The 22,612-nt window shown below is 39.1% G+C and overlaps 1 protein-coding gene across 1 annotated transcript in view; it reads left to right on the top strand.

The window, feature by feature from the left end:
- WDR49 (WD repeat domain 49) overlaps window positions 1-22,612 on the top strand; it is a 144,334-nt gene that overhangs the window by 99,859 nt on the left and 21,863 nt on the right. The window contains exons 10-15 of the mRNA XM_040481131.1: window positions 1,871-1,969; window positions 4,052-4,216; window positions 6,212-6,399; window positions 7,205-7,402; window positions 12,046-12,227; window positions 21,509-21,618. Coding sequence (XP_040337065.1) covers window positions 1,871-1,969; window positions 4,052-4,216; window positions 6,212-6,399; window positions 7,205-7,402; window positions 12,046-12,227; window positions 21,509-21,618 — 942 coding nt within the window. The remainder of the gene's footprint in view (window positions 1-1,870; window positions 1,970-4,051; window positions 4,217-6,211; window positions 6,400-7,204; window positions 7,403-12,045; window positions 12,228-21,508; window positions 21,619-22,612) is intronic.

The raw sequence follows: 22,612 nt of genomic DNA, 5'->3' as shown, positions 1-22,612 counted from the left end.
ATTGTTAGCCTTCTCTGGCTACCAATAATCTATCAATATCTTGGTTTAAAGTGAAGACTGAGTAAGATAATCTGTGTAAGGGCTTAATACAGTGCGTGACACACAGTAAGCTTATCAGTAAATGGTTAGCTTTTATTTTTATTATCCTTTTCCCAGAAGCAGCATTAGGGATGATGAGAACGAATCACACTTCTCTGGCACTCAGATATTTCATAATGGGAACATACTAGCCCTTTGACACAATGTAGCCTAAGTAATGTTGGTTAAATACCGACCTCACAAAATGTCTACAAATCCAAGCAAGCTCTTAAAAGGTTCCATGGGCATGCTTTGATGTGACAAATGAAAGAGGATCAGAAATCATTGTATCGTTTCTGGCCAAAGAAAACAAGTTATAAAAATAGATTGCACCATGAAATTATAGAGTCCATATTTTGACAACCTAATTTTTTTTTAATAGAACCCAAAATGTCATCAATTAAGAGGAATGAAAACTTATAATAAAAAAGCCAGGAAGTCTATGACGTGTTACAATATGAGGCTTACAGCTCTGTGTACACTTAAATTTCCAGTCTTCAGGACTTACCTGATTACTTTCCAGTAGGGCCAACTCTGCAGTTGAATTTGCTTGATAGCAGCTGAAAGTCCATCTCTGCAGGGAGAATGGCATACTGAAATGTGATGGAGACAAATAAGCTATAAGGCTGCGTCTTTGTATTGCGAAAGTGTCATAAGAGGCCCTTGTAATTGGTGGGTAGATGATTTCTCCATTCGTTATCATCCCTTCAGTCCTATGTGAAAATGTTTGGTCAAGCACCTTACAACATAAGCCTTTCAAAATCATAGGAGAAGATGGATATTCCCCCATACAGCTAATCCATGCAAATCCATCATCCTTGGCCAATATTTGAGTTACACAGGTTACCCCTTCCAGAACAATACAGAGTTTAGTATGTATCACTCTCTTTCTCCAAATCCCAAGAAAGACACCATTTATACATTGCACTCAAACTTGGCTCTTCTGTTCTCCTCTTCACTTGACGTTGACTCTCTGCTCAGTAGGGAGCGCTCCTCACTGAGCCACTAAGAGCAGCAGTCTGGTCATGTATTGCTTCTCCCCAGGACAAGTTTGGTCAGACTGAGTCTCACTATTTGGGCTTTTCTATATTGTCCGCGACGAGCAGTAGGGAAGGACTTTCTATAGGGAAAATTTTAGAATTGGAGAAAGCATTAGTAAGTAAAGAATATAGGAGGGAGGGAAGGAAAAGAAAACATGTGAGCGTGTACACACACACACACACACACACACACGCAAGAAAAGGTGAATAGATGCAGGAAACAGAAACCTAGAATGATTTGATTTGCTTCCTTCACTCAATAAAAAAAGCATAATGATTATTAGGAATTGTACTTATAATATGCTAGGCACTATTCTAAGTACTTTCTGTTTTTCACAACAACCCTATGAAATAAATACAATTTTTAATCCAGTTTGATAGGTGAAGAAATTGTGGCATTAGGTAGAGTTAAATAACTTGCCCACATTTGCACAGCCAGTAGGTGGTAGAACGGGGAATCAAACTCAAGTTGTTTAATTACAAAGCCCTTATTCTGAATGACTGATTACTATAAAATAAAAAGATATGACGGTAATTTCTATCACAGTGAATACACAGGTGTGCTATGAGGAGGGTAAGTTCTAAAGTTTAATCAAAGTACCGGTTATTCACTCGTGTTTCCAAAAATACAGAGTACCTACTATGTGCCAGATTCTGCATAAGGTACTAATGATTGATAATGACTTCTCATTGCGGTTGCTCATATTTTCCAACTTTCTGACAATTTACATTCGCCATCCTGGCTCATACAGGAAGTTATGATGGAGAAATTATTCTGTGGAACAACGACACAGAAAACGCTCACTACGTCCTTCACCCTGATTACCAGAGGCTGCTAAAATCAAAATGGGGTGAGTGCAAGTTTGAAACTAAAATAAGGTGGCTGAATCAAACCACAGTAGGCTTAGCTGTTTATGCATGTACCTGATACAGCTTGCTCCTAAATTATAGATGATTGGCTATAAGCACAAGGGATTAGTGACACCGTTGTCTTGTCAAAGTGACTAAAAAGAACCTTGAGATTTCCTTGGCTTAGCAAATTCTCCATGGCGTGCTGTTTCTTGCCTTTATGCCACATCAGCTTTTCTGAATTACTGACAGCAGGGAGCAGGCCTCTCATTTCCATCTAGTTTAGTTTTTGCCAATAAACCTCACCAAATTGCCTTTGAGTGAAACTTGGTACCCCTCAGTAGGAAAACAGGAACTCCTGTTCACTTGATAGGCTGCTCAGGCTCAGTCTAGAGCTTGTATTAAATATTATGCCACCTGGAAATCTTAAATTATTTCTTGCTTTAGAAACCTGTGAGGAGCATGAGACGGAAGTATATTGTATTTTATGGGAGTTTAGCAGAGCACATGAATATTTTATACTTAAGCAAAATGTCTTGACAATTGCCTTTCACATTTTATTTCAGTTTCCTTAGATACTGAAGATTTTTCCTTAGACTTATTTATTTAGGTAATGAATATGTCATTCCTCACAGCCCGGTGAGGTTCTGTTGTCTCAATTGGATAAACTCACAGAGCTGAATTGGACCGTAGGAAAGGACAGGTCATCAGATAAAGCTTTTCGTGTGTGAAAACTGAGGGAGTAATTTGTTAAGAATAAGCCCGGGGCGCCTGGGTGGCGCAGTCGGTTAAGCGTCCGACTTCAGCCAGGTCACGATCTCGCGGTCCGTGAGTTCGAGCCCCGCGTCAGGCTCTGGGCTGATGGCTTGGAGCCTGTTTCCGATTCTGTGTCTCCCTCTCTCTGCCCCTCCCCCGTTCATGCTCTGTCTCTCTCTGTCCCAAAAATAAATAAATGTTGAAAAAAAATTTAAAAAAAAGAATAAGCCCTTAGGAGATTTAGGGCTTACTTACCTGCAGCCACAAAGCTCTGGCCTGTTTTATGTGCCAAGACCTAAGCACTAGGGTTCATTTGAATCCTCCACGGAGAGGGTGCAGTTCTGCTTTTTTCCTCTGCCTGCAGGAGAATGACGTCTTGCTGTTACGGCAAACCTAATTGTGGCTACGATGAAAACCACAGAGAGATAGATAAGAAAAATGGGTAATATCAGACTTCTAAAAGACAGAAGAGGCATTGCGATGGATGTCTTGCTTTGAAATGTTGAAGATATTCCTGTATAGATTTTTCATGACTATGCACACACTGTTCATAGATTCTGAATATTCCCAGTTCTTAGTGTGGCCTGGAGATGATGTCACGTGATAATTAAAGGACCACTGGGAATGCCCTCTCCAGGTTAATTCCCTAGCAAACAATACTGCTAAGAATGATCATTTAAATATTTTTTTTTAATTTTTTTTTTAACGTTTATTTGTTTTTGAGACAGAGAGAGACAGAGCATGAACAGGGGAGGGGCAGAGAGAGAGGGAGACACAGAATCTGAAACGGGCTCCAGGCTCTGAGCTGTCAGCACAGAGCCCGACGCGGGGCTCGAACTCACTGATCGTGAGATCGTGACCTGAGCCAAAGTCGGCCGCTTAACCGACTGAGCCACCCAGGCGCCCCTCATTTAAATATATTTAAATAGTCATTATAGCTCATGTTCGTTACATTATTCGCAAGATTAATATTAATGATTGATAAGCTGAAAATGCTATGAGATTAGAATCACATTTGTCTGGAACCCATCAGGATTTCTAAGATGTTAACAGTGACAACGAAATGAAGTCCCTATTAATTCATATCAAGGGAAAACACGTTAAGTGTGTATGTAATATGCAAAACAGAATGGAATCAAATGAGCCTTTCAAGTTGGTGTTGAAGAAGTGCATAGCGGAAGGTTCAAAGGATGTTGACTGGAAGCCTTTTGTGAGACTTGATAGACTCACCAGAGACCGTGAGGGAGGCGGGCCTCTTGTTTTGCATAAGCATCTGTTTGAAGAGCAGATTCTCCTCGTGAAGACACCGAGCTTTGTATCCATCACAGATACAGAGCCTCAGAAGCTTCTCAGTGCTGGGAGGAGCCACTCTGCCTGCCCCAGTGCAAACCAGGCTACCCTGGGACCCTGCTCCTTTGAGACAAACACCACATACAATAATGCTGTTGTGAGGCTTTGCATCCTTGAAGCAAGAAAAAACACTGCAGAGACAGGTAAAATATATATTTCGAGTTTGATCGTACTTGGATATATTTGTAAACCATTGGAAAAGGGAGCAATGAAAACAGTTTATTCCTATCTAGGTCCTGTAGAGCTTGACTTTGTGTAGCTAATAATCAGTGCTGGGTCATGGGAGGTCACAGGCCACAGCAAACAAGGTCAGGGTTCTGGAGGAAGGATCCGGGAGCAGGAACCAGACTACACCCGACGTTTGATTTATACAGTGCTGTATAGGTCAGGAGCAGAGTGGGAAAACTCTGGCAAACAATTAGATATGGGTGACAATCAGAATTACTGTTCTAGCCATGGCTTAAAGAAGTCTGGTAGGGTAGAGGGTACAGCAAGAAATATGCTTCAAATATATGAGCCAAGGCTCAGGTCTACATGTGCCAGAAGGATCGAGTCTGAGACTTTGCTGGCACCTAGTATCAAAATGGGCTAGGAGAAAATAGTAGGAATCTTGGAGACTAGGGCAATAGCAGAATTTGAAATAACCGCTGATCCTAGGTCAAGAGAGCTGCTTGCTTTTTTCTTAATTTTTTTTTTTCTTTTGGTAATGCTTTGGGTATCATTACCAGTTAGGCCTACTTTCCAGAATAAGTCAGAGGCCTGATTTTTAGGATAGATTCCAGAGTACTTAGGATAGAGCTGTTGCTGAGCTGTATGCTAAGACTGTTGCCATCATATCACTTACTGTAATTTTTTGATATTATGTAAATGAAATAACCATTTGCTTAATTTCCACCTTGTTTTCAGTGGCTGTGTTAGCATAGTGTTGACACAGCCTGCATCTTCCCCAAATAAAAATCTGCTTTTGAGAATAATGCATCCTTTTTACCTTTTATCTAAAATTTATCTTTTTTCTTAATATTAGGCAAATACATTTAATAATGTTAGGTATCTAGACATATAGGTATTATATGTTTGAGAAAATGAACATATCTGAGCTGTGTCTTCCATATTTATTTTCCCATATTCAGTTTGCAACTAGAAAATATGCATGATTTGCCTATAAAAATTTGCACCGTGAAAAAAATCAATAAAGGTATATCCTTATAGAATTTTAGAAACCTGGCGGAGTATTCAGGCTAGACTTTGAAATGGTTAGATTCTAACACTCTCTATTTTCTAGAACGCACTTATAGTCACAAAATGAACTATTATCCTGAAATTGCTCTCATTTCCTCAACACTAATTCTTCTTAATGTTATCAGTATTCCCAAATTGTTTCCACTGAAGCGGCTACATGCCATTATTTCTACCTTAAACAGATATGATTGTTAATCGGCAGTACATTTGTGAAGTAAATTGAAAGTCATCTACAGATTTATCAAATAATAATAGGAACTTTGCCACAGAAGAATAATTTAGGGAGAGTGCTTCTACAAGGCATATGAAAATAGAAAATGAAAAGGTTAGTTCTAGGCCTATGAACCAAAAGAGTATTCCATAAGGGGTTCTAATGAATTCTTGATGAAAAATGAAAAACAAGCTCATAAATAGAATCCTAAGCATGATGCCACATAGAGTAATTAATAACTATGCTGCTCTAACTAAATATATGCATCCAGCTCTGTGCAGGAGGAATTCTCCTTGTTTGGTGTATGTGTCCACTGGGTTATTAAGAAAGATGAGTTTATGTAACTGGAGTATTATAACGTCTTTGTAAATTTATTTGGAGTAACAAATGAAGTCTATCTAGCTTTAAAAACCCAGTTTTATCGAAATAATGAATGGAGGAAAAGGAACTCGATGTAATGGATCATCTTGCCTTTCCTATCTCATTTAATACTCCACCCAAACCAGTAAGGGTACCATAGGATTATGTCCATTTTATATTTGAGAGAGTGAAAGTGCTGGAAATTGGTATCAGGACTGCCTACCTCTCCAACATCCTTATGCTTCCCACAGGGTGAGCCACTGAAGATATTTTTTTCTCTGGTGTTTGTTGTCACATTTTCCTAAGTAGGTGTTCTCTTATATGTTAGGAGGAGCTAACCTGGTCTCATGTGGAGGTTCTGGCTATGTCAGGTTCTGGGACACATTTAAGAAGCAACTTCTGGCTGAATTTTTGGCTCATGGTGGAGTTGGATCCATTATTATGTCTACTGATAAGGCAAACCAATACCTTGCCACAGGAGATCTGGATGGACAGTTGAAAATCTGGAATATAGAGGTAACTTGAAAGAATTCTCATGTTTATTATTTTCGATTGCCTTTGACGGCACACAACTACGAGTTCGGTTTTGTCTGTGTCCTGGGTAAGGGAAGACATGATCAGCCTGAGTATTTTAATGGAAACATTTACATGCTTTAAGCAGAGAAATTTCTTCCATGATGTTTGGAGAAAACTAGATTTTTCTCAATATTGAAAATCTTCTGCTAATATGTAGTCAAGTCAGTCACCGAATTCAGAAACGCGGTATTGTCAGTTAGGTACTGCAGCATTGTTTGAGCATAAGTAATTAGGATGTACCTTATTTGAAATGAGATTGTAAACCTCATTTAGAAAGAGTACAGGCCCTTCATCCAACATTATTGTCCTCTTGAATTGGTTTGGGATTTTTCTGTCACTGATAAACTGCTCAATTTTCTAATAACATTGTAAAATCGTACAATCGCATAAAATTGTACAATTGTACAATACACATCTATATACACATGATAAAGTTCATCTCTATCAAATAACTGACTTCCCTGTTCACTTTTTCTTCTTGTGACTCTTCCCCTCCCCTTCTTCCTTTCTTTAAACGTCTCGAGTTAGGCAAATCGGTTAGAAACTTTTTTTTTTTTTGAAACTTAATACCATTTTTCTGAACTCTGTTATCATGAACTATTCTTTTGCATTTGGAGAATAGATTATTATTCCCAAATGTCCTTTTTTTTCATTTCCGTATCAGATGTTTTAAGAAAAAGTGTTATGTCACTGGAAGAATTTAATATTTGGACTTTTTAGAATGCTGGCATTTCTTTTTATTCAGGAGTACTGTCTTAATTCCAGTAAGAGCAAAATCACACAGGCCCCAACTCTGATAAGATCATTCCGACCTCATGAAGCCCGGATAAGTTCCTTAGAGATGTGTAAGCCGGGCGGCCGCCTACTGATTATCTCCTCCTCTGCAGACTGCAGCATTTGTGTGACTGACGTCTTCGGTGCTCCTGTCTGGATCTTTGGTCAGGTAGAAATATTGCTTCTTTGTTATTCTAGTATTTACGTGACATGTAGTATGAACTTGGGCTGATTTCTATTTGAATCTCATCGGCTGTTAATATTCATTAGCCATGAAAAGAACTGACTTCCATTTCTAGAGCTGTAGCTCCAGGCGTCTCTTGTCCTGTTTACCAGTAACCATGACAGTTCCATCAAGTGGAAGACTCTGGAGACATGGAAAGATGGTGGCTGTATACAGCTCAAAATGTTCCAGGATTGCTGAGAAAAGTTTCTCCTCTAAAATAAATGAAGTTCTTCCATTTCAATGCTTAGTAAAAATACAATGTAGGAAAAATTACCATGTTGTTCTTAAACAGATAGAAGACAATGTCAATTAATAATCAAGGTAATAATGAAATATGGAAACTTTTAGAAAAAAACAAACCTTCCTATTCTATGTCTGATTTACTCCTGTCAAAATAACAATAGCGAACATTTGCTGAGTTTTTCCTATGTGAGTGAGGTCTTGTTCTAGGTCTCCCATGAATTATCTCCTGTAATTATAATTGCTCATCCAATGAGGGAGGAGCTCTCATGATTCCCATTTTACAAATGGGAAAACAGGTACAGAGTTTCAATAAATCTCCTGAGCCCACAGAGGCTAATAAGTAGTAGAGTTTGGCTTTTAACTCAAGCTGGCTCATTTCAGAGCTCATGGTTTTAACCTCTTCCTCCTATGAAACTAAGCTCTCATGTATCCCTGCCTATTAAGAGAAATGGAAGTTGGGGGGATGGTAGAAAGGAAATATTAATTGTCTCACATTTCTTTTATCTTTTCCATTTATTTTCATGGGAACTCTGTTCCTGTTTTCTTTGTGATTTGGGGTACAAAATTACAGACCTGTTTCTTTTTTTTTTTATTTTTTTAAATGTTTATTTATTTTTGACAGAGAGAGAGAGAGAGAGAGAGAGCGAGCATGAGTGGGGGAGGGGCAGAGAGAGAGAGAGAGACACACATAGACTCCGAAGCAGGCTCCAGGCTCTGAGCTGTCAGCACAGAGCCCAACGCGGGGCTTGGACTCACAGACCGTGAGATAGTGACCTGAGCTGAAGTCGGACGCTCAACCGACTGAGCCTCCCAGGCGCCCGAGACCTGTTTCAACCAGTGCTGTTGAAGCATGGTGACGTGAGGTCAGGCTGAAACCTTTATTTCTGTCTGGCTCACTGCTTGGGTTCTATCCTGCAGCCCCATTGCCACTCATGCCATGAGAACACAGCAACTATCTTCATGCTGGAAGACAAAATATGTTGTTGCTCTGTTTTTGAATCAGTTTGATGATGTCAACCTGTCCCAAAAGAATTTTATCCAACCCTATGGGACACAAAGGGTGATGGTAAATCAGAAAATAATCTGGGATGGTGGGCCTATATTTGGCTGGGTAATATGGGAGCCCCAAGGTAACACTCAAGAGCTGTATAGTGTCTTCTGCCCTGTACCCAAGGCAAGTGCTAGACTTTCCCCAGTCAGGAAAAAGAGCATCTGAGTGGGAACTCAAATGGGTATGTGTGTAGGTGTGTGGTAAGTGAGACAGAGGAGCACAGCTGGCATTCTGAGCACAAAATGAGTTGGAAAGACGCTTCTGTAAGTGAGGAAGTTAATGCAGTGCTGAATTGCTGTATGCCATGCCTCATGGGCTCCGGAGAGATGAGGTAGAGGTTAGAACAACAGGTAAAGAAACAAAGCCTCATCAAGTGGCTGATACCTGGAGTGTAGTTCTTTAGATGAGGCTGAAGCAAGAAATAGGCCCATTCTAGGTGTGGGTGCCATATTGTGCCCACCAAACAGAATATGTGGCTAAATTTTATTTTGGTGAAGAAGCATGTGCTAGTAAAATTGTTCACTTTTATGCCTTTGATTTTTGTCCTTAGCTGTTTTATAAAGTCTTTGTGTTTTGAAGGATTTTAGCCTCAAAAAGCCTGTGTAAAAATAGTTCGGTATTTTCCTTATGTTCAAGACAGGAAAAAGAGCCACCAGAGCTGGGATAGTCCTAGAAAGTAAAGGCTGGCAGACTTGGGGACAGCTGGATTTCCTGGTCTCTTCTGCTTGAGGTTTTTTTTTTTTTTTTTTTTTTTTTTATCATTGTTGTTTTTGTGTTTTATTTTGTTTTGTTTTCCCTTGAGAGCTCACTTTGATCAAGCTGTCTTGAATATAGGTGCCGCTAGTCCCAAGGGGAAAGGGTAGGGTGAGAAGAAAAGAGAGGAGGGGGGAAGGGAAGACAATAAATTAGTTGATACCAGAAAATAGCAGTTTTGAATGTCCTTCTCATGGTGTGTAAGAAGAGTCACTCTTTTGGAGAAAAAACAGAAGAGGCAGATGGTAATACATAGATAAGAAGGAGAAGAGACCCAATTAGTCAACATACTATGATTAGAACAGTTTTTGCTAAACAAACTTGATGTGTACAGTGTCATGACTTTTGCCTTACATTTGAATGTTACATTTGTGTTTCAGTTGAATTAATTCTGGCCTAGCAGTTCTAAAAATAGGAACCAAAACAACAATGTACTTTAATTTCCCACATTAAGACTTAATTTTCCAGTCACATGCAGTCTGATTAAAATATTTAAAATTTAGTGCCAGGTGATTGAATATATATATATATCATGGGTGAAGTTATTATTTTCAGAAGTGTAAATAACTTTTATAACGTACCTACGGATCTGTGGTTGGTTTTCAAGTTAGATTTTGGAAAGTAAAGGTGTGGTATGTCTATTTCTAGCACTGGAAAATAGGGTGGGGATGATGTTTTTGTGGAGATACACTTGTCCCAGGTGACTGTCAGATGATTGTATTATCGAAAGAAATTAGGGGTCACATGCATGCCTTCGGTGCCCCGCTTTGCACACTAACGGCAGTGGTATTGGGCAGAATGTGCTCATTGACACCTCTCCTCCTGGTCCTGTGGGGGCCAGTGAGTTTGGTTGTGACTATTCACCCAGTGTGTAAAACTTGACTTAGTTGCTCATTTTTTTAAGTTTATTTATTTTGAGAGAGAGAGGGAATGTACATGAATGGGGGAGGGGCAGAGAGAGAGAGTGAAGGACAGAATCCCAAGCATGGGGCTCGATTTCATAAACTTGTGAGATCATGACCTGAGCTGCAATTAAGAGTCGGATGCTTAACCATCTGAGGCCCCCGGATGCCCAACTTGGTTGCTCATATTTAAACATTAAAGATTTCATACCAGATCCAGATTTCTTGCTTCTCTTGAAAAAGAACATGTCAGTCCCTGAGAGTAACTATAAAATGGGTTCTCTCTAATTCACTGTCGTCCCCACTTTTCCCATTGATGATGAACACTGGGGCTGAACTTCATTTGCTACTTATCGCCTTATATGAGGCTTGATTCATTCATTGGCATTATCTTCCCGGCCCCTGTAGCCATTTTACTATACAATATCTGCTGACAAGTTATCAGTTTATAGGCCACACAGATATCCTGGGGATGCCTAATTCCCTCATATCACACATATCATGCATTCCAGTGTATATAATAGGAATTGACATAAGACAAGGAAATTGATTCTGTTTTTCAAATATGAAATAGAATGTCAATGAGAGCTTCTGCTAGGTGGAAACGTATTAAGACTTATAGCCAAATTTTGTGAAAACTAGCATGTAACATATGTTCTGGAAGGAAATGCTCAATAATTTGATTGTTTTTTTTTTCTTAATTTTTTTTTTCAACGTTTATTTATTTTTTGGGACAGAGAGAGACAGAGCCTGAACGGGGGAGGGGCAGAGAGAGAGGGAGACACAGAATCGGAAACAGGCTCCAGGCTCCGAGCCATCAGCCCAGAGCCTGACGCGGGGGCTCGAACTCACGGACCGCGAGATCGTGACCTGGCTGAAGTCGGACGCTTAACCGACTGCGCCACCCAGGCGCCCCATTTGATTGGTTTTTGAGATATTTTTAGGAAGATGCAAAGAAAGCAGTTGTATGAAAAATTAACTGGTAATTTTTTGGTAAAAGTTTTGTTTTTCTTTTTGGTAAGCATACATCTTGCTATTCAAGAATTTAAAGTGGGAATGCCAGTTTTTTTGTAGTTCATTATCTTTTCAGAGAATGTTTGTTTCTCACAACACTTAGTCCTGTCTACGTTTCTTAAGGTTACGTGTAACAAATATCATATGATTTCACTCATATGTGGAATTTAAGAAATAAAACATGAACATAGGAGAAGGGAAGGAAAAATAAGATAAAAACAGAGAGGAAGGCAAACCATAAGAGACTTAAAACAGAGAACAAACTGAGGGTTGTTGGAGGGGTATTGGGTTGGGGGATGGGCTAACTGGGTGATGGGCATTAAGGAGGGCACTTGTTGGGATGAGCACTGGGTATTATATGCAGGAGATGAATCACTGGGTTCTACTCCTGAAACCAATACTACCTTGTATGTTAACTAGCTTGAATTTAAATAAATAAATTTAAAAAATAAAGTTACATATATATGCCTCATCTCCCTTATAAAACTATAATGACTTTGAAGAACCACGCTTCATTAATTTTTTGTGTGTGTGTACCCAGGAATTCAGTTAATAAGTGTAGCACATAAACGTTCAAGAAAAATAAATGTCATAAAAATAAAATAATGGTCTGTTTTTTTCAGGAAAAGCACTGGCAAATTGAAAACAGTTTTTCCCTTCCTAAAAGGGATACTAATGTAATGAAAAGTGAGAGTCAAGAAGAAAGCATAAGAGAAATTCCTTTACTTTCTAAGGAGGAATCATGTTTAGACCTACCAGAACGTTCTCTACTTGATAAGAAAAACAAAGATGGCTCCACATACAAGTAAGTAATTTTAAGTGTCACCTGGATGCCAACTGGAGTCTAGATAAGACCTAAGTAAGATTGACCCAAACTTCCTTCTGTTCTACATGGAATAGCCAATGACTGCTTCAAGGATGTGTGTGGTGGGGGGAGAATTTATATTTTCAGGATTATATCTGGTTTGATTTCTTGTCTCCATTTCTATTCAGGATCTTCTAGTCTTCTGTTTCTGCTCCATCATCAATCTAATTGTGGAAATTAGCCCTTTTCCCCAAAAACGATACACCGTATGTGTGTATGTATGTACGTATCTATCTCAAAATGTATGTCAGATTTGCTTCTGGTTTTGGTAACATGTACAGGGGTTTATATGACAGAGGTTCAAAGAGCTTACCTTTGAGTCTTAGGTATGACTCTCCTTTTAACTCTTGCCTTTTCTTCATTTGTTCAGCCTTTTCTTCTCTTCACCCCACTCTGCTAGATCCCATTCTTACACATCCCTCTTACTCTCCAATGCCAGGGAGTTTTACTGATTTCTTTTGTCTCCTACACTGTTGCTAACCCATGCCCTCATAATTCCATCTTTCAGACTCAAAAACTATTGTTTTTGAAAGGCTGATTTTATTCATTGTATTTTCTTTGATACAGATGAAAGCAAAATTTTTACCATGTGCATATTACCTTTGGGGGGTTTATAGAAAAACTGCACAGAAAGTATAGAGAGTACATTCTCTACTCCCATCCCACATTAGTGCGGTTTATCTGTTACAACTTATGCACCAATATTGATACTTTATGATTAGTAAAGTACATAGTGTGCATTAAAGAGTTTGGGTGGGAGGTTCTTTAACGACAATTCTCAGGTACCTCTGCATTGCCTATGTCCAAATCAGCGCGTTCTTTGGCCAATCTCTTATGGCCTAGCCCCACTAACTGGGGTTACTTTCGGTAATACATATCCGGTGTTTTTCTGTTACAGTCTCTCACAATGGCAGGCCTCCCCACTTGCCCCACTTCTCCCGAGTCAACTTGAGCTTGGCCCATAGGAAGCTCACACCTTGTTGCCACACCCACGGCTCCCTGGCTGCCCTTCTTTCCTTGTTCACATGGGTTGCTTCAGCCGCAGCTTTTTGCCTGTAGACTTTTGCAGGTATTAATGAGCCACTGATCCATTCTGTCTCTCTAATGGTTACCCCAGAGGGCATACACTAGACTTTTTGACTGGTCCATGGGAGGCGAAACTAGAACTGAAGGGGAAGCTTCCCTCCTGCCCCAGCGGAGCTGGACTCAGTGCATACCTACAATGCTCCTCTCTTTACGGCATCTTTGGCCTATTTATATCCTAGAATGGTGGCCGGCCTGGGTGTCAGCAGGTTGGTTTCAGAGCTATCTCCTTGTTCTGCCCCAGGAATCTATCACCTCACTCTGGAAGATGAGAATACTTTTTGCCCCTTAACTAATTAATTATTTTGCTTTCAGACTTTTTGGACCTCGGTGGACAGGGAGAGAGAAGGGGGAAAAAAATCCCCTTAAACATCCTGTTACACTAAATTACACTTTGGTATTTGTTCTTCCATTTCCTTGAATTATGGTTTGCTGAAATGTCAAGTGGCATTTTACTTTCAGGCAGAAGGATCTTTTCAATTTAGAAATATAGCATGACCAATCCTGTACAATAATAGAATGCTGGGAATAGAAAGATTTTAGACACGATAAAAATGCCCTCACCCAGCCACCCAACACAATTTTACAGATAAGGAAATAAAGTTACCCCAGGGTAACACAGATAGATCATTGTTTCTCTTCCTGTCACACTCCTAGCAGAGTGAAGGCAACTGTTAGAACATATTCTTTTTTAAGAGTATTTCAGCTAATATTCGAATTTTCTATTCCTATTGACACACTCAATTCTTCTTTTTTCCTTAATTCAAGTTTTCCTTAGAAGTTGTCAGCAGTAAAAAGCAGAGCTACCTCTATTCTACTTCATCTTTTCAAATGACAGTATGTAAAAAATACCCGTGATTTTTAAAATTTCTGCTCTAAGTCAGATGACTTGATTCAAACAAGTTTAAGACTTTATTGTAAGGAGATAGTATAGAATAAAGTCACTTTGGAGCTCTCGAACTAATTGAAAGAAAAGGGCTAAAAACATATCCTCAGAATTGGCAGGTGTCCTTCACTTCTCCCAAGAGCACAACCAGGGATCCTCCATGGAAAACATACAAGTGCGATGTAATTAGCAACTGGAAAATGTCCTCTATGGCCTCCATCCAATACTAAAGAGATTGCAGGGTGTATTCTCCTTAAGGGAATATTATTCTGAAGAACATGCCTTATTCCTCAAAAGATTAGTAAATGCAAGGAGGGAATCATGCCAGTTCTTATCCATATGCAAAACTATTTCTTTAAAAATAGGTGAGAGAATTTACGAGAACTAAGGAGAGAAAGAGCACATCCGGTGAGTCCGTAGGCAGGTGGGGGTATGTTCAGATGGAGGGGAAACGGTAAGAAAAATGGAGATGCACAAAGGAAAAGCCAATAGAAAATGGGAGAAGCAGGAAAAATAAAGGGAAAAATCAGATGCTTTAAAGCTACATTCTCATCTTAACTCCTAAGATCCTGTCTCCAGGAGAAAAATCTTGACATGTATTATCTTCTGGTTTATGCATAAATAACAGGTTTCCATAACACTTAAGGTATTGTATAATATTATGTGTGAGAAGTAGGTAGGTGGTAAAATGTTATTTTCAATTTAAGTCCTGGGGAGATAAAGATGAATATAGAATTTAAGAGACTAATAGAAATTCCTAATGTTAACAGTTAATGCAGAGAAATGGAATTTTTCCTTCCTTAGATTCAGAAAAGAAAGAAAGAAAGAAAGAAATGAAAGGATAAAATAGGGAACAAAAACCACAGCAGACATGCATTTTTTCTTAATTAACGCATGTTTGGTTTCTGGACCCACACAGAATATTCTTACCTAGAAAAGTTATAGACAAAATGAAGAATTCAGACAATATAACTTTAGAGTATTTCTTTATTACAAAAATAATGCATGTCCTTTAGGAGAAATTTTGGATGTACAAATAAGCACCAAGGAAAAAGATAAAAAATTACCTGTAACAAAACTGTTGCTGGCACTTAGGCATTTCTAGCTCCAGGCATGTAAACAAATAAACAAAGGCACATTTTATGAAACTGGAGACTAGCGTACCTAGCTTATAACCTGCTTTATCATTCAAAAAATCCACAGTGAAGGGGCGCTGGGGTGGGTCAGTTGGTTGAGCATCGAACTTCGGCTCAGGTCATGATCTCATGGCTCATGAGTTCGAGCCCCACATCAGGCTCTGTGCTGACAGCTCGGAGTCTGGAGCCTGCTTTGGATTCTGTCTCTCTGCCGTCTCTGCCCCTCCCCTGCTCACGCTGTCTCTCAAATAGGAATAAACATTTTTAAAAAGTTGTTTTAAATAATAAAAAAAAAATCCACAGTGATTACATTTCTGTATGAATTAATAGGAGCGTCCACAGACATCAACATTCGCCATGACTCCCTAGGAACTTATTATCTAGTTTTGTAACCATTTTCTTTCTTTCTTTTTTTTTTTTGAACACTTAGATTGTTAACAAACTTTAACCAGGGAAACATTTCTTCAAACGCTTTCATGCATACGTGTTAGAATACCCAACTGAATTCATCATTAGAATAAATTCTTTGAAATGAAGTTGCTGAGACCAAAGTTGCAAAGGCCTTTGGGTCCTCTTGCTAAATGGCTGTTCTGAGACATGTGGGTTCCTCCAGGAGCAGTGTAGACGGTGTAGAGTAACTGCCGCCTGTGAACCAACACTGCGTGTGGTCATTGTCTTAAACCTGTTGCCGTGAGATCTCATCATTGGTTTAAATTGAATGTTTTGATTATTTGTGAGAGTGAACTTTTTTCCCCACGTGTTTATTAACCTTTAATAATTTAAAAATGAGTTTGTAAGAGGTATTAGACATCCACTAGACTGATTCCTAACACATCCTTAAGAGAAGCACATCCTGGAGTCTTTCTGAATAATTTCTGTGCGATGCACTCACCATCTTAAAGATGGCCTTCTCTGTTTTTTTAAAGTTTTTTTTTTTTTTTTTGAGATATTGCCTCATGCTGGTCAGAGTGGCTAAAAGGAACAAATCAGGAGACTATAGATGCTGGCGAGGATATGGAGAAATGGGAACCCTCTTGCACTGTTGGTAGGAGTGCAAACTGGGGCAGCCACTGTGGAAAACAGTATGGAGATTCCTCAAAAAAATTAAAAATAGAACTACCCTATGACCCAGCAATAACACTGCTAGGGATCTACCCAAAGGATACAGGAGTGCTGATGTATAGGGGCACTTGTACCCCAATGTTTATAGCAGCACTTTCAACAATAGTCAAATTATGGAAAGAGCCCAAATGTCCATCAACTGATGAATGGATAAAGAAGATGTGGTTTATATACATAATGGAATACTACCTGGCAATGAGAAAGAATGAAAGCTGGCCATTTGCAGCAACGTGATGGAACTGGAGGGTATTATGCTAAGTGAAATAAGTCAGTCAGAGAAGGACAGATATCATATGTTTTCACTCATATGTGGATCTTGAGAAACTTTACAGAAGACCATGGGGGAAGGAAAGGGGGGGGTAAGTTACAGAGAGGGAGGGAGGCAAATCATAAGAGACTCTTAAGGACTGAGAACAAATCAAGGGTAGATGGGGGTGGGGGAGAGGGGAAAGTGGGTAATGGGCAGGGAGGAGGGCACTTGTTGGGATGAGCACTGAGTGTTGTATGGAAACCAATTTGACAATAAATTGTATTTAAAAAAAATAAAGTTTTTTTTAAGGTTATTTATTTTGAGAGAGACAGTAAAAGGGGGAAGGGTAGACAGAGAGAGAGGGAGACAGAATCCACAGAGCCCGATGCGGGGCTCGAATCCACAAAACTGAGATATGACCTGAGCCAAATCCGAGAGCCAGATGCTTAACTGACTGAGCCATCCAGGCACCCCTGGCCTTCTCTCTTTTTGAGCCACTCTTTATTATAGAATGATTCTAATGTTAAGTCAAATCTATTAATTTGTAAAAAACTCTCTCTCTCTCTCCTTGATCTTCATTCTTACTCTAGGGCAACAAAAAGGAAGTCTGCCTTCTACTATTTGACACATTTCACTGGCTCCCATTAAAAAAGTTACTTATGGGGAAAGGGTTAATTATCAGAAACCAGGATAAAAGAATCAGATGGGAAATGAAACAAATTTCCATTAATTTCTCCGTAAATTTCTATGAGACAGAAGGCACACTTAAAATTGATGTTTCTTAGACTTGAGAAAATATAATGATGTTCTAAATTCCTTACTATGGTTAGGAGAGAATTGATATTTAATATTATTTATATGCTGTTGATTACCTAATTATCCTGCCAATTGATCTTATGTGAGAAATTAAATTAGAAAATTTATGGACAGCTGTAAGACAAAATATACAAAACTTTTAAAGCTCATTTGAAATTAGGCCTTATATGACATAAAACACTTGGAGGGTTGACAGTCTACTTTTGCCAACAATCTGTGGCAATAACTATCCTTTGCCCATGTATGACAAGTGAAAGTCTACTCAGTTTTAAAAATTTAAGTGATAAAAATACTACGACACCAAATTGTAATTTTTGGAAGTGCCACATCTCCTTATTGTTTGTCTTATCATTTGATAGTTCCCAAGAGTATTAGAATTGTCCGTGAGGGGTGCTGGAACTCCTACTCTGAGTGGAAAATATTTTATTATTCTTGTTTAAAGTGACAACAGTCGGTACTTATGGAGCTCCTACCATATTTCAGGCACAGTTCTACTGTCTTTATGTGTTTCACTCATTTAATTGTCACTGTGATCTTTGGCATGGTAACAGTTACAGTGCCCATTTCACGACTAGGAAAGAAGGCAGGAAGACATTAAGTGATCTGCCCAGTGTCCACCCGTCAGTAAAAAGGTGAACCAGAGATCCCCAAGCAGGCATTCTGCCTCTAGAGACATTGCACTTAGCTGCCCTTCCATATTGCCTGTCCAAGAAGCATCATGTGTCAATAAGGAACAGTTATTGGATTCTGAGTCGAGCGTTCAAATATTTTATCAAGTACGTGCTTTGCTAAACCACAACTCTAGTTGCTTTCACTTTCCTTCAATGCCTAGTAAGGCTCTTGGGGACTTGTCACATGTCATTCCTTCCTTCCATACCCTGAACCAAGAGACAGGAGATCAGTTAGAGCCTTTCTCATAGAATTGATGGCAAGGCTGCCAGAGCCCCTGGTAGGCGCCCTTTTGGCATCACCATGTAAGACTTTTTTGCAAAGTTTTAACTCTATCCAGGCTTTTTATTGCATTATTCTGCATTTTTGTCTTCTTCCAGTAGGAATATTGGAATTTTGAGAATATTCATCTCTTTCCAATTTTGTGTTTACATTTTCATAGTAACCATCCCCCCAAATGTCAAATGTCTATGGAAAGGAAGCAGTATGTTGGGCTTTGAACATGACGTTGATTCTGCTGTCTCGTGGTTCATAGAACTGCCCTTTGGTTAGAGCTTTATCACTGTGGCTACGTTTCCTTGGCAGTCAATTCAGTAGTACAATTTGTTGTGAGTCCCAGGAGATTCTCTCTTAGTTTTTGCCTGCCCCTTTCCCTCTGTGGATTAAACTCTTTAGTGGAGATAGACAAAGTGATTTTAGTATCACTGGATGACAGCCAGGAAGCAAACGGCCTAAAAGTGGGAAAGAATTCAGAGTGTTTGGGGAAAATAAAGGTCTGGTATTATCTAGTGCCAAGATGGACCTCCTTACTTCTAGGCCTCCCTCAACATTTTGTACCTCAGTTTGTAACAGTAATACTTTTCTGGGGGGAAAAATATTCTAGATGTGATAACTACAAGGTATAACTGCACCACTCTCTACCCTTCCTGTACCCACCACCAACTTCTTATTGTTACAAGTTCTCTTACTGAAAATGACTGTGTCTGGATACTCTTGCAGTTTCCAAGCCCAGATAGTGGCTAAATAATATTTCCAGGCCCAGATAGTGGCTAAATATCCCTCTTATTCAAGAGGGATAGCACATTTTGAGGGAGCTATTATAGCGTCCTTTGGGGAAAACATGCCACCTGCCTTTAGTCTTTTCGATGCCAAGGATTTCCTTTAAAAATCTATAATTTTCAAATAATTTATGTTGATACTTCACCCAATCAGGGAAACAGAGCTTAAATCCCATTGTCACCGCCCCCCCCCCACCCGTAAGCATAGGCTGTGCTTGGAAACTTGCTTCTAGAGTGTAGTATATGAAAAGGAAGAGATAAGTAACTTTATAGGGCAGAAGCTTAGCAAACATAACCTTGGCCAATGATAAGGTTGACATCAGCAGTAATGTCAGCGTGATAGCATGTACCCTTGATAAGATGTAGTGAGAATAGATAGCACTTCATCCCCATTGTCTTCCTCCCCACAACCCATAACCCCAATCTAACCATAGGAAAAACATCAGACCAACACAAATTGAGGGACACTCTACAAAAAAGTCTGACAAGTATTCCTCAAAACTGTCAAGGTCATGAAAAACAAGGAAAGTCTGGGAAACTGCCATAGACCAGAGGAAGCTAAGGAGTCAGAAAGCTAAATATAATGTGATTTCTTGGGATTGAAAAAGGACATTAGGAAAAAAGTAGGAAAATCCTAATAAAATATTGAGTTTAGTTCATAGTAATGTACCAATATTGACTTCTTAATTGTGATAAATGGTAATATAAGATGTTAACAACAGGGAAATTGGGTGAGGGATATACCAGGACTCCGTACCGTCTTCACAACTTCTCTGTAAATCTAAAATTACTCTAAAATGAAAAGTTTATTCCTGTATAAAAAAGCAATCAATAAATCGCTACTTAAAGCTGCATAAAGAGCACACAATATAACTGTGAGATACATAGACTCAATTTCACTTGTATTGATATTTTAAACTCTTGAGTTTGGGAAATACCGCCCAAATAGAGCAGAGGATAAGGAAGGAAGTGAACAGTTACTGAATACTGTTATTTATTAGGCACATCGCTGAACAGCCATCCATCTCCTCTCCTTTAAAACCACAGTAAGGGGGCGCCTGGGTGGCGCAGTCGGTTGGGTGTCCGACTTCAGCCAGGTCACGATCTCGCGGTCCGGGAGTTCGGGCCCCGCGTCGGGCTCTGGGCTGATGGCTCGGAGCCTGGAGCCTGTTTCCGATTCTGTGTCTCCCTCTCTCTCTGCCCCTCCCCCGTTCATGCTCTGTCTCTCTCTGTCCCAAAAAATAAATAAACGTTGAAAAAAAAAATTTAAAAAAAATAAAAAATAAAAAAAAATAAAAATAAAAATAAAACCACAGTAAGAATCTCATTGTGTGGAGCAGGAAATTGAGGCTGAGAGTATAGGAAACATTTCGAGGTTCTGCAGCTACTCAGGAGGCAGCAGAACTGAGAATAAAAGCTAGGGGCTGGGAGGGCAGTAACCATGAGACTCAAGGAGAGGAGGTGCAGGGAGAGGGCAGGCCGCAGGGCTCGCAGTAATTGTGCAAAAAATGGGTGTGTTTTCTGACCTGATGCCTCCAAGAGAAGAATACTGATCTTTGGCAATGCAGCTTGTCACTGTCAAGGTGAAGGTCTACACAGTGGATGCTAACTATATTTGAGACCGTTTCCTGTTTTCTGGCAGGAATTAGGGACAGCTAAATAATGATTACACTCCCTCTGTTTTACTGAGAAAAAAATTTCCATGGAGTCAAGTTAATCTAAACTTTCCCTATAGATTCATATGATAAGCCTCAAAACTTTCAAAACCACTGAACTTTTTTTGCATTTTGGATATCATAAGTGACGATTCAGGCCTCACATTGAGTAAGTTTTTGACACATACCACTGATTAGCCCATATATTTTGTACACAGGGCAAGAATAGTGTGTTTTTCTGTGAAATTTTCTTCTGGATAGTTTTTTCTCTGACGTGCCAGTTGCTATGGAAATCTTTGCTTAACTAGCCTCTTGGCCTTAACTTAGCTCTTACCCTTTTACATCATCACCTGGCTAGCAGACATTTTATTCAAAGATATGGCTTGATTAGTGTTGACAAATATCGCCCCTTAGGTCCACAGTATAAAGATTTTTTTCTTTTTTTCTTTTTTTTTGGTCTAAGTAAGGTATGTATTTAAAGCCTGAAAGTACCTGTTCATCCTTTGTGGTTGATATTGTATTTCATCATGTGTTATTTTCTTCCAGTGTCAGACCATCAGAAGTCATAAATTTAGGTATAAAATATAAGGAAAGAAATATCTTGAAGAAAAAAACACATAACCTTTACAAGGGAGAATTTATACAAAAATCATCCAGTAAGTAATCACTGTTGACATATTTTTATAGTGTTGTTATTTTATAGATTGGTAGACATACAACAAACAGCTACTCTATGTGCCAGGAATGCTGGTGTTTCTTCATAAAGGTAGGTAAAGTCCTGTGATCTCTATTTAACAAAGGAGAAAAGTGAGGCTCAGACACATCAGAGAGACTGTGACTTGTCCCAGGCTGCACAGCATACAAATGGCTGAAGTATAAGGTCTAAGCCAGAAAACACACACACACAAAGTGCCCACTATAGTATCCAAAATAGAGTTGGTGCAGAACGCTAATTCTGTCCCCTAAGTATTTAAGAGATGAAAATGAATAAAATATATTTTTGCCCTCAGGAAGCCCAAAGCTATACAGAACAATATTAGTTTGGTTTGGGCTAACCAGAAAAAGAATGATTTAAAAAGTAATTGAAACAAGAGTTGTTATCATACTGAAGGGTATTATTTACAAGTGTAATGAGAATAATTTCGTAAAGCTCCACAATGTGAAACTATTTCACTCACTATAAATCTTATTTCAACTTATGTCCAAGGGATAGACTTTGATAGAGTAGATACGTTAATTTTAGAATTTCTACTGAAGTTTTGTTGCCAAAACGTACATTGTTATTTAATATTAAATGCACATTTATAAACAAATCTACTCCATAGGCTTTTTGTCAGGATTACATGAGGTAATATGTATAAGGCATATTATACATACAACAGTACCTGGCATATTATAGAAACGTATACAATTTTATTACTAATGTTACTCTTATTATTATTGCTATTATGCCTTGGAGCATGACCTTTGGAGTGAAACGTATTTGAGCTTATGTTGAAGGTCTGCCATTTACCAGCTATGTAAATTCCAGGCAAGTTATTACAATACCTTGGGCTGCGATTTCCTCATCTGTCAGAAGGGTGAACTGATACTTTACAGGTTGTGAAGATGTCTCCCTTGGTTCGATATAACATATTGATTCCCTGTGCA

Source organism: Herpailurus yagouaroundi, unplaced genomic scaffold, assembly GCF_014898765.1.
Source record: "Herpailurus yagouaroundi ecotype Mexico unplaced genomic scaffold, PumYag 159, whole genome shotgun sequence".
Classification (NCBI taxonomy): domain Eukaryota; kingdom Metazoa; phylum Chordata; class Mammalia; order Carnivora; family Felidae; genus Herpailurus; species Herpailurus yagouaroundi.
This window is presented reverse-complemented; position numbering and strand designations above follow the sequence as displayed.